Source organism: Ranitomeya imitator, chromosome 3, assembly GCF_032444005.1.
Source record: "Ranitomeya imitator isolate aRanImi1 chromosome 3, aRanImi1.pri, whole genome shotgun sequence".
NCBI lineage: Eukaryota > Metazoa > Chordata > Amphibia > Anura > Dendrobatidae > Ranitomeya > Ranitomeya imitator.
Genome location: NC_091284.1, coordinates 837,298,536 through 837,315,878, shown reverse-complemented (window position 1 = coordinate 837,315,878; position 17,343 = coordinate 837,298,536). Strand labels below are relative to the sequence as shown.

At 51.9% G+C, this 17,343-nt stretch overlaps 1 protein-coding gene across 1 annotated transcript; it reads left to right on the top strand.

Annotated features, from left to right (window-relative positions):
* Positions 1-402: 402 nt before the first annotated feature.
* On the top strand, positions 403-13,109 carry LOC138671400 (uncharacterized). Its single transcript, XM_069759541.1, has 4 exons — positions 403-652; positions 7,641-9,675; positions 11,718-11,921; positions 12,543-13,109. Exons 1-4 carry the CDS (start codon positions 600-602, stop codon positions 12,933-12,935), a joined length of 2,685 nt encoding a protein of 894 aa, XP_069615642.1. The 5' UTR covers positions 403-599; the 3' UTR covers positions 12,936-13,109.
* The last annotated feature ends 4,234 nt before the right edge of the window (positions 13,110-17,343 follow it).

Below are 17,343 nucleotides of genomic sequence, written 5' to 3'. Positions count from 1 at the left end.
CAGACAGGATCTTGTCATGTATCTCTGTATACAGGGAGCTCCCCCTAGTGGTGACTGCAGACAGGATCTTATCATGTATCTCTATATACAGGGAGCTCCCCCTAGTGGTGGCTGCAGACAGAATCTTAGCATGTATCTCTGTATACAGGGAGCTCCCCCTAGTGGTGGCTGTAAGTAGAACAGTTTGTTTTCTGCCTTTTCTCTTTTTATCAGGGAAATATTTGTATAATAGTTAGTTATCACTGTATTTTCTCACATTTTTCTAAATAAATTCAAACCGGAAGCTGTGTTTGGCCACACCCCCGTTATGTAGCTACCGGAAGTTCATCCTAACCGTAGGCGTTTCCTATTGATGCAGTAAGAATAGTCCCCGCCCCTTCCGCTGATAAGCCTCGGGTGGGCGGGGCGTCGCTCAGTAGACACTTCCGGTCGGTGATGTGACGCTGCAGGCAGTGAGGCTCGTGTCCGCCCCGTTCCGTTTGCTCCGCGGTGTCGCCGCTCGTTGTCGGGGCGCAGGTTTCTCTCAGGAGGCGGCTCCGCCATGACCGCGGCCCCGGAGCGCTGCTCGGTGTAGTGTGCGGCGAACACACAGCTGCTCCATGTCTCATCCCCAGAGGTCTCCGCAGGTGCCGGCGGCGCGCTCCTGTCAGAGGTGAATGGGCGGGATCGTGTCCCCGTTACACATGCGCAGTATAGACCCCGAATGTGTCAGATAGGTCAGTGCCCCCCCCCATATATCAGATCGGTCAGTGCCCCCCCCCATATATCAGATAGGTCAGTGCCCCCCCATATATCAGATAGGTCAGTGCCCCCCCATATATCAGATAGGTCAGTGCCCCCCCCCCATATATCAGATAGGTCAGTGCCCCCCCCATATATCAGATAGGTCAGTGCCCCCCCATATATCAGATAGGTCAGTGCCCCCCCCCCATATATCAGATAGGTCAGTGCCCCCCCCATATATCAGATAGGTCAGTGCCCCCCCATATATCAGATAGGTCAGTGCCCCCCCCCATATATCAGATAGGTCAGTGCCCCCCCATATATCAGATAGGTCAGTGCCCCCCCCCCATATATCAGATAGGTCAGTGCCCCCCCATATATCAGATAGGTCAGTGCCCCCCCCCCATATATCAGATAGGTCAGTGCCCCCCCCCATATATCAGATAGGTCAGTGCCCCCCCCCCATATATCAGATAGGTCAGTGCCCCCCCCATATATCAGATAGGTCAGTGCCCCCCCCCATATATCAGATAGGTCAGTGCCCCCCCCCCATATATCAGATAGGTCAGTGCCCCCCCCATATATCAGATAGGTCAGTGCCCCCCCCCCCATATATCAGATAGGTCAGTGCCCCCCCCATATATCAGATAGGTCAGTGCCCCCCCCATATATCAGATAGGTCAGTGCCCCCCCCCATATATCAGATAGGTCAGTGCCCCCCCCCATATATCAGATAGGTCAGTGCCCCCCCCCCATATATCAGATAGGTCAGTGCCCCCCCATATATCAGATAGGTCAGTGCCCCCCCCATATATCAGATAGGTCAGTGCCCCCCCATATATCAGATAGGTCAGTGCCCCCCCCCCATATATCAGATAGGTCAGTGCCCCCCCCCATATATCAGATAGGTCAGTGCCCCCCCCCCATATATCAGATAGGTCAGTGCCCCCCCCATATATCAGATAGGTCAGTGCCCCCCCCCATATATCAGATAGGTCAGTGCCCCCCCCCCATATATCAGATAGGTCAGTGCCCCCCCCATATATCAGATAGGTCAGTGCCCCCCCCCATATATCAGATAGGTCAGTGCCCCCCCCCATATATCAGATAGGTCAGTGCCCCCCCCATATATCAGATAGGTCAGTGCCCCCCCCCCCATATATCAGATAGGTCAGTGCCCCCCCCCATATATCAGATAGGTCAGTGCCCCCCCCCCATATATCAGATAGGTCAGTGCCCCCCCCATATATCAGATAGGTCAGTGCCCCCCCCCATATATCAGATAGGTCAGTGCCCCCCCCCCATATATCAGATAGGTCAGTGCCCCCCCCCATATATCAGATAGGTCAGTGCCCCCCCCCACATATCAGATAGGTCAGTGCCCCCCCCCATATATCAGATAGGTCAGTGCCCCCCCCCATATATCAGATAGGTCAGTGCCCCCCCCATATATCAGATAGGTCAGTGCCCCCCCCCATATATCAGATAGGTCAGTGCCCCCCCCCATATATCAGATCGGTCAGTGCCCCCCCATATATCAGATAGGTCAGTGCCCCCCCCCATATATCAGATAGGTCAGTGCCCCCCCCCATATATCAGATAGGTCAGTGCCCCCCCCATATATCAGATAGGTCAGTGCCCCCCCCATATATCAGATAGGTCAGTGCCCCCCCCCATATATCAGATAGGTCAGTGCCCCCCCCCCCATATATCAGATAGGTCAGTGCCCCCCCATATATCAGATAGGTCAGTGCCCCCCCCCATATATCAGATAGGTCAGTGCCCCCCCCCCATATATCAGATAGGTCAGTGCCCCCCCCATATATCAGATAGGTCAGTGCCCCCCCCCCATATATCAGATAGGTCAGTGCCCCCCCCCATATATCAGATAGGTCAGTGCCCCCCCCCCCATATATCAGATAGGTCAGTGCCCCCCCATATATCAGATAGGTCAGTGCCCCCCCCCATATATCAGATAGGTCAGTGCCCCCCCCCCCATATATCAGATAGGTCAGTGCCCCCCCATATATCAGATAGGTCAGTGCCCCCCCCCCATATATCAGATAGGTCAGTGCCCCCCCCCCATATATCAGATAGGTCAGTGCCCCCCCCCATATATCAGATAGGTCAGTGCCCCCCCCCATATATCAGATAGGTCAGTGCCCCCCCCCATATATCAGATAGGTCAGTGCCCCCCCCCATATATCAGATCGGTCAGTGCCCCCCCATATATCAGATAGGTCAGTGCCCCCCCCCATATATCAGATAGGTCAGTGCCCCCCCCCCATATATCAGATAGGTCAGTGCCCCCCCCATATATCAGATAGGTCAGTGCCCCCCCCCCATATATCAGATAGGTCAGTGCCCCCCCCCATATATCAGATAGGTCAGTGCCCCCCCCCCCATATATCAGATAGGTCAGTGCCCCCCCATATATCAGATAGGTCAGTGCCCCCCCCCCCATATATCAGATAGGTCAGTGCCCCCCCCCCATATATCAGATAGGTCAGTGCCCCCCCCCATGTATCTGATAGGTCAGTGCCCCCCCCCCCCCATATATCAGATAGGTCAGTGCCCCCCCCCCATATATCAGATAGGTCAGTGCCCCCCCCCCATATATCAGATAGGTCAGTGCCCCCCCCCATATATCAGATAGGTCAGTGCCCCCCCCCCCATATATCAGATAGGTCAGTGCCCCCCCATATATCAGATAGGTCAGTGCCCCCCCCCATATATCAGATAGGTCAGTGCCCCCCCCCCATATATCAGATAGGTCAGTGCCCCCCCCATGTATCTGATAGGTCAGTGCCCCCCCCCCATATATCAGATAGGTCAGTGCCCCCCCCCATATATCAGATAGGTCAGTGCCCCCCCCCCATATATCAGATAGGTCAGTGCCCCCCCCCCCATATATCAGATAGGTCAGTGCCCCCCCCCATATATCAGATAGGTCAGTGCCCCCCCCATATATCAGATAGGTCAGTGCCCCCCCATATATCTGATAGGTCAGTGCCCCCCCCCCATATATCAGATAGGTCCAGTGCCCCCCCCCCATATATCAGATAGGTCAGTGCCCCCCCCCCATATATCAGATAGGTCAGTGCCCCCCCCCCATATATCAGATAGGTCAGTGCCCCCCCCCATATATCAGATAGGTCAGTGCCCCCCCATATATCAGATAGGTCAGTGCCCCCCCCCCATATATCAGATAGGTCAGTGCCCCCCCCCATATATCAGATAGGTCAGTGCCCCCCCCATATATCAGATAGGTCAGTGCCCCCCCATATATCTGATAGGTCAGTGCCCCCCCCCCATATATCAGATAGGTCAGTGCACCCCCCCATATATCAGATAGGTCAGTGCCCCCCCCCCCCCATATATCAGATAGGTCAGTGCCCCCCGATATATCAGATAGGTCAGTGCCCCCCCCCCATATATCAGATAGGTCAGTGCCCCCCCCCCATATATCAGATAGGTCAGTGCACCCCCCCATATATCAGATAGGTCAGTGCCCCCCCCCCCCATATATCAGATAGGTCAGTGCCCCCCGATATATCAGATAGGTCAGTGCCCCCCCCCCATATATCAGATAGGTCAGTGCCCCCCCCCATATATCAGATAGGTCAGTGCCCCCCCCCCCCATATATCAGATAGGTCAGTGCCCCCCGATATATCAGATAGGTCAGTGCCCCCCCATATATCAGATAGGTCAGTGCCCCCCCCCCCATATATCAGATAGGTCAGTGCCCCCCCCCATATATCAGATAGGTCAGTGCCCCCCCCCCCATATATCAGATAGGTCAGTGCCCCCCCCATATATCTGATAGGTCAGTGCCCCCCCCCCATATATCAGATAGGTCAGTGCCCCCCCCCCATATATCAGATAGGTCAGTGCCCCCCCCCCATATATCAGATAGGTCAGTGCCCCCCCCCCATATATCAGATAGGTCAGTGCCCCCCCCCATATATCAGATAGGTCAGTGCCCCCCCCCATATATCAGATAGGTCAGTGCCCCCCCCCATATATCAGATAGGTCAGTGCCCCCCCCCCATATATCAGATAGGTCAGTGCCCCCCCCCCCCATATATCAGATAGGTCAGTGCCCCCCCCATATATCAGATAGGTCAGTGCCCCCCCCATATATCAGATAGGTCAGTGCCCCCCCCCCATATATCAGATAGGTCAGTGCCCCCCCCCCCCATATATCAGATAGGTCAGTGCCCCCCCCCCCCCCATATATCAGGTAGGTCAGTGCCCCCCCATATATCAGATAGGTCAGTGCCCCCCGATATATCAGATAGGTCAGTGCCCCCCCCATATATCAGATAGGTCAGTGCCCCCCCATATATCAGATAGGTCAGTGCCCTCCCCCCATATATCACATAGGTCAGTGCCCCCCCCCCCATATATCAGATAGGTCAGTGCCCCCCCCATATATCAGATAGGTCAGTGCCCCCCCATATATCAGATAGGTCAGTGCCCCCCGATATATCAGATAGGTCAGTGCCCCCCGATATATCAGATAGGTCAGTGCCCCCCCCCCCCCGATATATCAGATAGGTCAGTGCCCCCCCATATATCAGATAGGTCTGTGCCCCCCGATATATCAGATAGGTCAGTGCCCCCCCCATATATCAGATAGGTCAGTGCCCCCCCCCATATATCAGATAGGTCAGTGCCCCCCCCCCCCCATATATCAGATAGGTCAGTGCCCCCCCCCCCCATATATCGGATAGGTCAGTGCCCCCCCCCCCCCCCCGATATATCAGATAGGTCAGTGCCCCCCCCATATATCAGATAGGTCAATGCCCCCCCGATATATCAGATAGGTCAGTGCCCCCCCCCATATATCACATAGGTCAGTGCCCCCCCGATATATCACATAGGTCAGTGCCCCCCCGATATATCAGATAGGTCAGTGCCCCCCCCCCCCCCCCCGATATATCAGATAGGTCAGTGCCCCCCCCCCCCCCCCCCCCCCCGATATATCAGGTCAGTGCCCCCCGATATATCAGATAGGTCAGTGCCCCCCCGATATATCACATAGGTCAGTGCCCCCCCATATATCAGATAGGTCTGTGCCCCCCGATATATCAGATAGGTCAGTGCCCCCCCCATATATCAGATAGGTCAGTGCCCCCCCCCATATATCAGATAGGTCAGTGCCCCCCCCCCCCATATATCAGATAGGTCAGTGCCCCCCCCCCCCATATATCGGATAGGTCAGTGCCCCCCCCCCCCCCCCCCCCCCCGATATATCAGATAGGTCAGTGCCCCCCCCATATATCAGATAGGTCAGTGCCCCCCCCGATATATCAGATAGGTCAGTGCCCCCCCCCATATATCACATAGGTCAGTGCCCCCCCGATATATCAGATCGGTCAGTGCCCCCCCCCCCCCCCGATATATCAGATAGGTCAGTGCCCCCCCATATATCAGATAGGTCAGTGCCCCCCCATATATCAGATAGGTCAGTGCCCCCCGATATATCAGATAGGTCAGTGCCCCCCCCCCCCCCCGATATATCAGATAGGTCAGTGCCCCCCCATATATCAGATAGGTCAGTGCCCCCCGATATATCAGATAGGTCAGTGCCCCCCCCCCCCCCGATATATCAGATAGGTCAGTGCCCCCCCATATATCAGATAGGTCAGTGCCCCCCCATATATCAGATAGGTCAGTGCCCCCCGATATGTCAGATAGGTCAGTGCCCCCCCGATATGTCAGATAGGTCAGTGCCCCCCCATATATCAGATAGGTCAGAGCCCCCCCCCCCCCCCCGATATATCAGATAGGTCAGTGCCCCCCCATATATCAGATAGGTCAGCGCCCCCCGATATGTCAGTGCCCCACCGCGATATGTCTGTGTCCCCCAATATGTAAGCGCCCCTCCTGATGTCATCGCCCCACCCGATATGTAAGCCCCCCTCCAATAGGTCAGTGCCCTCCTTTTTTATAACAATTTGTTTCGGTGTTGCCATGTTGGGGAATGGGAAATATCTTGCCAACAAATAGTGATAGAGAGCGACAGCGGCGGGGGTCTGGTTCTGTGTTTTTAGCGTCTATTGTGGCATAAGTATGTTGGGGGCGCAGCCATCCTCTAGTGTTCGGGGGGGGGGGAGCAGCCATTCTCCAGGGTTTGTGGGGGCTCAGCCATCCTCTGGGGGATGGGGGGGAGAGCAGCCATCCTCTGGGGTTGTGGGGCTCAGCCATCCTCCTGGTCTGGGGGGGTGCATCCATCCTCTGGGGTTTGGGGGGGAGCTCAGCCATCCTCCTGGTCTGGGGGGGTGCAGCCATCCTCTGGGGTTTGGGGGGGAGCTCAGCCATCCTCCTGGTCTGGGGGGGTGCAGCCATCCTCTGGAGTTTGGGGGGCAGCTCAGCCATCCTCTGGAGTTTGGGGGGGAGCTTAGCCATCCTCTGGGGTTTGGGGGGGAGCTCAGCCATCCTCCTGGTCTGGGGGGGTGCAGCCATCCTCTGGAGTTTGGGGGGCAGCTCAGCCATCCTCTGGAGTTTGGGGGGGAGCTTAGCCATCCTCTGGGGTTGTGGGGCTCAGCCATCCTCCTGGTCTGGGGGGGTGCAGCCATCCTCTGGGATTGGAGTGGGGGGCTCAGCCATCCTGGGGGGTGCTATGTGCATATCTGTGGGACTGCAGCAGACGGCTGAGTACAGCGCTGCACTATGTCCAGTCGTCTAATAGAGAATAGATGGAGACCACTGGGGGTCCCTATGGTCGGAGTCCCAGCCATCGTAAGGTTATCCTGCTATTTTGGGGACCCCTTTCCCTACACCGCAGAGGCCGAGCCAGTAAGGTCGGGGATGTTCGCAGCCAGCAGAGTTCTTGCGTCAGTCATCGGTCACCGCTGTGTGTCACGTTCTTGCGTGTCTTTCTCTGATCCTCCCGTTCTTTCTGTTCCAGTCTCACAGGCTGCTTCTATCAGGTCGTGCAGACCACCGGACCGCAAGGGACCAACGTCTTGAATCTCCTTCCCATACTAAGACCTAAGGATAAGCCGATTCCTGCACCTCCCCCTGCCCCCGCTCCCAGTGCGCCAGTCCTCAATGTACCTCCGGCGGTTCTATCCCCACCCGCACCTCCGCAGCCAGTCCTGTCACGCCCCAGTCCTGTGAACATGCCCCTAGTACAGAATCCCACCTTCGGGAATTATATCATCTCTGCACAGGGTAACACCCTCCATGTTGAGAACCAGTTCCCGGTGTATCAGGAGGCGACTTTATTCCTGGATAGGGGACAGCTGACGCTTCCTGCAAATTCTGTACCTGGGAAACCTCCAACATTCATCATGGTGAACACCAAGCCGGCCAGTCCCATAAAACCCATGCCGAAGTTACCCTCCGGACATTCCCTCCAGATTCCCTCTCACGCCGAGGTTTTATCTGTTCCCATCTCTTCCCTGCCCTTCTCCATCCAGCAAAAGATCCTGCCCCAGGGGAGAGTCAGTGACGTCAGCAAGGTCCCCTCCGTCATCTACGTGTCACCGGTAAATACTGTCAAAGCCGCCCAGAGCTCCCAGTCTAATACCAGTCCTGATACCAGGTCGCCTTCACAGTCCAGGCCTCCCACAGGAGTGAGTGAAGCTCTTAAGGGACCCATGCAATGGGTCGTCCAGGAGGACCAGGAATCGGCCTCCTGCGTCGTTCCCGTGAAATCCTCCAATGACACCGCGTCCAAAATCCTACAGAAGCTGACAAAAACCAAGATGGAGGACGTAAACATGACCATCCCAGATCAATCCAAGCTCGTGCAAATCAAGGACAATGCCCTCGTCATGTGCAACAATAAGATCTTTTTCTTGACCAAGAAAGGCACCGAGATCATCAACACCGGGCCGAAAATCCCAGAACCTCCGCAGTTTGCGACATCGGAGAAACACACATCAACGATGAAACCCATGAACGAGCTGTCCAATCAAGTGGTACAGGTGGTGCTCGCCAAAAATAAGTCGCCCTCACCCGGGTCTGAAATGTCGGTCCAGTCCAATGTTGTCACCACTGCAAAACCCAAAAGAAAGAGTTCAACCCCTCGAGCAGTCAGAAGCGACTCCAGTGTCCTTTATATGTCTGAGGACAGCGGCAGCAATGTCTCCAGAGAGCTGTGGGGCGCCCCGCCCAGTGCTGCCAGCAGCTCGCCCAGTGCTGCCTACACCCTATCCAGAGCTGTCGGCGGACTACCTAGTTCGGCTGGCGCCTCTTTCATTGCGGCCGGCGCCCCATCCCATTTGGCCAGTGCCCTATCCAGAGCTGCTGGCGGCTCAACCTGTTCGGCCGGCACCCCCTCCAGTGTGGCCGGCGCCCCATCCCGTTCGGCAAGTGCCCTATCCAGAGCTCCTGGTGGCTCACTCTGTTCGGCCGGCGCACCTTCCAGTGCAGAAGGCGCCCTCTACAGTGCAGCTGGAGCCCCATCCAGTTTGGCAAGTGCCCTATCCAGATCTGCTGGTGGCTCACCCTGTTCGGCCAGCGCCCCTTCCAGTGCAGTCAGAGCCCCCTACAGTGCGGCCGGAGCCCCTTCCAGTGCAATCGGAGCCCCCTACAGTGCGGCCGGTGCCCCTTCCAGTGCAGTCGGAGCCCCCTACAGTGCGTCCAGAGCCCCTTCCAGTTCGGTTGGAGCTCCCTACAGTGCAGCCGGTGCCCCTTCCAGTGCAGTCCGCGCCCTCTCCAGTGCGTCAGGAGCCCCTTCCAGTGCAGTCGGAGCCCCCTACAGTGCGGCCGGTGCCCCATCCAGTGCAGTCCGCGCCCTCTCCAGTGCGTCCGGAGCCCCTTCCAGTGCGGCCGGTGCCCCTTCCAGTGCAGTCCGTGCCCTCTCCAGTTCGGCCGGAGCCCCCTACAGTGCGGCCGGAGCCCCCACCCGTGTGGCCGGCGCCCCATCTAGTGCTGCCAGCACCTTCATGGTAAACGCTGCTAATATATGGGACACAGCCAGGAAAACTGACCAGGTGGGTGCCGTAGTCCGGGAATGTAACCGTGAGTATGATTGTCTCCTTATCCCCTTCCCGTTGAGGCTGATTTTCTTTTTTTTTTGTGGTTCTGTTTTTTTCCTCCCCTGCTTTCAGGAGCCACCATGTTGTTTTTCCATCCCCAGGACATGTTTTCTGAATGACACCATTCGTTTTTTAATATCCTGGAGAAAGAAAGAAATTCCCAGAAGCAAAATATTCCCCCAATTCCACCATTGTGTTTTCTTTTCATTCTGCAGTAAGATTCTCCCGGTCAGTACGATTCCAGCGACATCACACTTGGGTAGGACGGGTTTTTTTGTGCGGCGAGCTGGAGTTTTCATTGCTACCATTCTTGGTTACATAAGACGTTTTGATCGCTTTTTATTGCTTTTGACCGTTTCCACTGGTGATCACAGAAAAGTAGACGAAGAAACGGAGAAAGATTCCGGCACAAGATCCAGAGATGAAAGTAGATTCTTTATTGTAACAGGTGACTCCTGACCTGACGCTTTTCGGGTGTGTACACGCCCTTAGTCATAGGCCAACATAAACAAATCGTCTGAACAAAAAGGACAATCGCAATAGGTTAGAACGACGTCAACGTCCAGGAGCTGGAACCAGCGATTATAAGACCTGGGGCTAGAAGACAAGAAGCCTTTGCAGGTGTTGTTTGTTAATCTAATTTACTGAGATAATGACTTTTGGGTTTTCATTGGCTGTAAGCCATAATCATCAACATTAAGATAATGACTTTTGGGTTTTCATTTGCTGTAAGCCATAATCATCGACATTAACAGAAATAAACACGTGGAATAGATCACTCTGTGTGTAATGACTCTATAGAATATGAGATTCACTTTTTGTATTGAAAAACTGAAATAAATTCACTTTTTGATGATATTTTAATTTTGTGAGATGCCCCTGTATTTCGGTACAGTGGGATGATCTGTAGAGATATATTCTGCTAGCTTCTTGTTAACGGCCTCTTGGATGAGATTGTATGGAGCAGAATTGACCTGAGTGGTAGGGTCTCTATGTTGGTCTTCTATATTTCTTTATTCTCCAAGTCCACCATAGACCTGGCTTCAGCAGGACGATGGGACGACCACTGTCTACTGGATGAATTATCACATCTTCATTATTTTTAGGATCTTTCAGGGCTTTTCCATCTGCTTTACATAGGCCGTCCCGCTGGGAATTTGTTGTTAGTGGTCTTAGTCTTGAAATTGGTCCAAAAACTGGAGGTCTTGACTGTAGAGGATGATAAAATGGGTTACCCATGCTGAATCGATGCTTTAGATCCGCGTCTGTTACTGGAGACTCTGCCTCCGTTAATTCCAGTTGTTGTTCTAGGGAAGATCTTGAAGTGTCTACAATGTCTGTGGGGTCTGTAGACCATTGTCTATTCCTCGTGGCCAATCTCATTGATGGTGAGATTCTTTAATTTTTTTTGGTATTGCCTCAACCGTAAAAGACCAATAAAAATATAGCGTGAATTAAACCGTAGAATAAACACCGGAACGTTTAAAAAAAAAATCTAAACACAAGAATGGCCATTTTCTCTTTTTGTTTTTTTAAGGTTGTCGCATCTTCCAAAAATGCAGTAAAACGCTTTTGAAGTGTCGTATGTAGCCCAAAATGGGTATGGACAAACTCCAGCTCACCGCTCAAAAAAATAAACCCTCACTGCTCCATCGTCAGAAAAATAAAAATGTGACGGGGATCAGAACACCGCGACCAACACTTTTATTTAATTTTTTTGTTTGTTTTTTTTTGCAAATCTTCAATTTTTGTTTTCCTCTACTTAAATATAAAAAAAATAACCTTCTCAAGTCTGGTATCGTCGTGATCGTGCTCTCCCCGGGATAATCCTGTTACCAGGATGGAATTGTGTTATTTTTTCATTATTTCACCACTTTTGATTTCTTTTCCCACCTTTCAGTATAGTGTGAGTGATGGCTGTTACCAGCAGAAGTGGTCGTCGGCCCGACCTCCTCGGCCACCTCACATTTGTCCATTCATCTCTGTTCTCCTTGCAGCCGCTGCCCAAGTCCCAAAAGACAGAAATCGCCACTTCACCTGAGCCCCCTGAGGCACAGGGAACGGACGAGAGAAGCTGGAGGCTGAAATTTGGTTTATTGAAGAAGGAGAAGATTATCCTGAAGAGGATTCCCCTGATCCGGGCGGCTGCCACTTCAGCCTCTAATGCGAGCCCCCCGGGGGAGTCGGGATCTTCGGTGCCGGTGAGTGACGGCGGCACTTTTATTGCTCCATCCTGCCCAGTGTAACCAGTCGTAATATGTGGGCGTACTCGGGGACCAAGCACCGCACTGCAGGATCAAACCAAGGAAGTGACGGCTTAGCCAATCAGCTGTGGAATAGGAGAACACTCCCTCCATCCCAACCAATGGGGCAGCTTGTACAGACAAGCACCGCCAAGAGGAGTATGATGGCTCGATCATGGCGCTGCTCGCCTCCCATTGATGTTACGCAGGAGGTGACGGGGACGTCAGTATAGGGTGAAACGCGTTGGGATATGGAAATGAAAGGGCTCGAGTTCAGCTGTTTTCCGGAGCTTTAGGAGCTTGTACAGAATGAGATTTGAGGTCCCTTTTTGGGCTCTGTGTGATAATAAGTTACCGTCCTTGTCAGGATGATAATCACCGCTAATGTTACATGTACCCCCTCCAGTATAGGGGCATCTATAGGCAGCCTGATTGCACAGACGAGCTATAATACTCTGTCTAACCGCTTGGATGCTGCGGTTGCGATCTGCTGCGGCGTCTGAGGGGTTAGACCGCAGTCGCTGGAGTATTGGGTGGGCGTCAGCTGTTTACTGTGTATTTTACTGTCACCCCCTGTAGGATCCTGCAGAGACAGCGCAGAAGCAACCGAAAAGAAAGTCGTCACAGTCCGGAAATGTCACAAAGGTGCAGAAGAGATGGGAGAGCGACGACGTGAGCCACAGCTCACCAGACCCGGAGGTATCGGACAGCCCATCATCCCCTGTACCCGAGGAGACCACACCCGAATCACACTCCACCTGGTCGCACCAGGGCGCCTACGACCCGTCAGATTTCCAGGTCAGTCCGGAAAGTGCAGGACATTTCAGCGACATTTTGCTCCCAAGGCCAAGATTTCACATCGACTCCATGTATCCTGATGAGACGACCAAGGACGAGAAAATCCAGAGACTGAAGGAAGTGTTAAAGGAGCGCGAGAACGCGGTGGAGGCGCTGCGCCGACAGAATATGTGACTTTAGTATTAATGTTCTCCCAGGAGGGGAGTTGTGTTTATTTTTTTTCCTTGATCCCCTAAGGGGGTTTCTGGAATAATTCAGAAGTTGTGAATTTTTGGTAATTTGTTGTGTTTTTCTTAGCGCATGTTTCTAAATGCATAAATTAAAAAAAAGTTTGATATTGGCATCTGACATCTGTGCCCGTTGAACCGCATGTAGGGCGGTGGCAATACTGGTACGTAGTCTGAAAATAAAATATCGTAATCTAGATCTACAGAACTATGTTCTGATCAAAACGCCGGTAGCAACTGAATAATTAGGAAGACGACAGAGACATCGGACTCCGTGCTACGTAAAGGTGAAAAACGTACACTTTTTATTGAAAAAAGTCACATGTAAACCATAGAAAGACAATAGTAATCAGTGACAAACCCAGGATGGCCGGACGTGGAACACCGCGGATAGAAAATAACCCGGGAAGGATTCACATCACACTCCTGGATACTTGGTGTATTAATATCTGTATACAGTAACCCTATATATGAGCGATTATCCACACGGGATCTGTCGGTGTATAGCCCATATGTAAGCCATAATCTACAGCAACCTAAAACGCGGACAGACCGCACCGCCGGTGAATGTGCACAATGTATCACGTGGTATATAACATCTCGCACAGATAAGGAAATGATTGATTGCTATGAAGCATAGATAACTTGTGAATTGGCCCTAAACACAATGTGGGCGGCACCCGGAAAGACCCCACGTGACTGTGTGATCTCTGAAGATTTATAATCGCTCATATATAAGGTCACTGTATACAGATATTATTACACGACGTAGCCAGGAGTGCGATGTGAATCGTTCCCGGATTATTTTCTATCTGCCGTGCTCCACATCCGGCCATCCTGGGTTTCTGTCACTGATTACTATTGTCTTTGTATGATTTATATGTGACTTTTTTTTTTCAGCAAAAATATAGGTTTTTTTTTTTTATCTTTAAGTTCCATGGAGGCCTGTCTCAGTCTTTTTGTTACCGAGGCTGTGACATTTTATCTGGCCAATTCCACCTGAATACATCTGCTTTCTGTCAGTGATTTTATTAAGGACAATGCCGTGAAGGGTGGGTGTTATTAGATTGAGAGAACCTGCCATATTCTGTGGTGTAGACACCACCATGATGGCTGCACAAGTCACTGGACCAAGCAAAAAGTTAAAGACTTTCTCCGTGTAACACCAGTGTTTTTCATGCCAGTTTTGATGAGAGGGTGTTCTAGGGTCATAATCGAGCGCTTGACATCTACAGCGCCGTATAGTCAGGGAGTCCATATCTTGGCCCCTCTTTAGCCAAATGCACAGTTTAAAAAAAAAAATGTATAAACTTTGATTATAAGTAAAACACAAACATGAATTCATTTTAATAGACTTAAAGATTATTTTATGCAGCAACAATCAACATCTTCAGCTCTTATACTAATGTCCTAGAGCAGACCAGATCGCAGATCTGCAAGAACCTCTGCCCCTGTGAGAGAAATGTGTGTATACATACATATATACTAGTGATAATAATATAATATAGAAACTGATACAGTAATTCTATGAAGTAATATTGGCGGATACAGATGGGATTCCTTATCAATTTGTACTTGAGACTCCCACAAACTATTATTATTATTTATTGTTATAGCGCCATTTGTTCCATGGCGCTTTACATGTGAGGAGGGGTATACATAATAAAAACAAGTACAATAATCTTAAACAATACAAGTCATAACTAATACAGGAGGAGAGAGGACCCTGCCCGAGAGGGCTCACAATCTACAAGGGATGGGTGAGGATACAGTAGGTGAGGGTAGAGCTGGTCGTGCAGCGGTTTGGTCGATCGGTGGTTACTGCAGGTTATAGGCTTGCCGGAAGAGGTGGGTCTTCAGGTTCTTTTTGAAGGTTTCGATGGTAGGCGAGAGTCTGATGTGTTGTGGTAGAGAATTCCAGAGTAGGGGTGATGCGCGAGAGAAATCTTGTATACGATTGTGGGAAGAGGAGATAAGAGGGGAGTAGAGAAGGAGATCTTGTGAGGATCGGAGGTTGCGTGCAGGAAAGTACCGGGAGACGAGGTTACAGATGTATGGAGGAGACAGGTTGTGGATGGCTTTGTATGTCATGGTTAGGCTTTTGTACTGGAGTCTCTGGGCAATGGGGAGCCAGTGAAGGGATTGACAGAGGGGAGAGGCCGGGGAATAGCGGGGGGACAGGTAGATTAGTCGGGCAGCAGAGTTTAGAATAGATTGGAGAGGTGCGAGAGTGTTAGAGGGGAGGCCACAGAGCAGGAGGTTACAGTAGTCAAGGCGGGAGATGATGAGGGCATGGACTAGGGTTTTTGCAGATTCTTGGTTTAGGAATGTACGGATTCGTGAAATATATTTGAGTTGAAGTTGGCAGGAAGTAGAAAGGGCTTGGATATGTGGTTTGAAGGAGAGATCAGAGTCAAGGATTACCCCGAGACACCGAGCTTGTGGGACTGGGGAGAGTGGGCAGCCGTTTACTGTAATGGATAGGTTCGTTGAGGGGGTCACGTGAGATGGGGGAAAGATGATGAATTCTGTTTTGTCCATGTTAAGTTTCAGAAATCTAGCGGAGAAGAAGGATGAAATAGCGGACAGACATTGAGGGATTCTGGTTAGTAGGATGGTGATATCTGGTCCAGAGATGTAGATCTGTGTGTCATCAGCATAGAGATGATACTGAAAGCCATGAGATTCTATGAGCTGTCCCAGGCCAAAGGTGTAAATGGAGAAGAGCAGGGGCCCTAGGACTGAACCTTGCGGGACTCCGACAGATAGGGGGCGAGGTGAGGAGGTGGTGTGTGAGTGGGAGATGCTGAATGTCCGGTCTGTTAGGTATGATGAGATCCAGGATAGGGCCAAGTCTGTGATGCCAAGGGATGAGAGGGTCTGTAATAATAGGGAATGGTCCACTGTGTCAAAGGCAGAGGACAGGTCCAGGAGGAGGAGGACAGAGTAGTGTCGCTTGCTCTTGGCGGTTAAGAGGTCATTGGTGACCTTAGGGCAGTTTCAGTGGAGTGGTGTGACCGGAAACCAGATTGTAAGCGGTCAAAGAGGGAGCAAGAAGAGAGATGGGAGGACAGTTCAAGGTAGACGTGTTGTTCCAGTAGCTTGGAGGCATAGGGGAGAAGTGATATGGGGCGATAGCTAGATACAGAGGGTCGGTCAAGAGAAGGCTTTTTGAGGATGGGTGTGATGGAGGCATGTTTAAAGCTTGAGGGGAAAACACCAGTTGTTAGTGATAGGTTGAAGAGATGGGTTAGGGTTGGGATGAAGACTGGTGAGGTTTGGGATGAAGTGGGATCGGATCGGGTCAAGTGCACAGGTGGTGAGATGTCATCTTGAGAGTAGAGTGGAGAGTCGATCTTCTGTAATGGTGGAGAAGATGGTTTTGGAGGTGGAGGGCTGGGAAGTCGGGAGGAAGGGCTCTGGGGGGTTGTTGACCAAAACCGTCTCTGATGTTATCAATCTTCTGCTTGAAAAATGAGGCAAAGTCTTCAGCTGTGATGAGTGGGGAGGGAGGAGGTGCTGGGGGACGGAGAAGAGAATTGAAGGTGTTGAATAACTGTATAGGGTTGTGAGACAGGGAGGATATGAGAGATGAGAAGTAGGTTTGTTTAGCTGTGGCGAGTGTGATCTTGAAAGTAGTGAGGGACTGTTTGAATACGATGAAGTGCTTGTTGGAGTGGGATCTTTTCCATCTGCGCTCAGCAGCCCTGGAAGCTTGCCTCAGTTCTTTGGTCAGGCTGGTGTGCCAGGGCTGTCTGTTGATTTTGCGAGCTTTGGTATGTGTAAGTGGGGCAGCAGATTCCAAAGCTGCAGCTATTGTGGTGTTATATAGAGCGTCAGCGTCATCCGCATTGTGTAAGGAACTTATATCTGTGAGAGGGAGGAGGGATTCAGAGAATGAGTGTAGAACAAGGTGTTTTAAGATTTCTGCGAGGGTGTGAAAGTTTGTGGGGTGGGGATTGTAGACATGGAGTGGAGAGAGAAGAGAATGTGAGATGGTTGTGGTCAGAGAGAGGAAGAGGTGAGTTAGAGAGGTTAGATAGGGAGCAGAGGCAGGTGAAGATGAGGTCCAGTGTGTGACCGTCTTTGTGAGTGGCTGCAGAAGACTATTGAGTGAGGCTGAAGGAGGAAGTGAGAGATAGAAGTTTAGTGGCAGCTGAGAGGGAAGTGTCAATGGGGATGTTGAAGTCACCCAAGATGATAGTGGGGATGTCCACGGAAAGGAAAGGAAGTAGCCAGGTGGTGAAGTGGCCAAAGAAGGTGGTGGCTCGCCCTGGGGGGCGGTAGATGATAGCCAGTTGGAGGGGGAGTAGATGCGAACAGAGTGCACCTCAAAGGAAGGGAGGGTAAAAGAG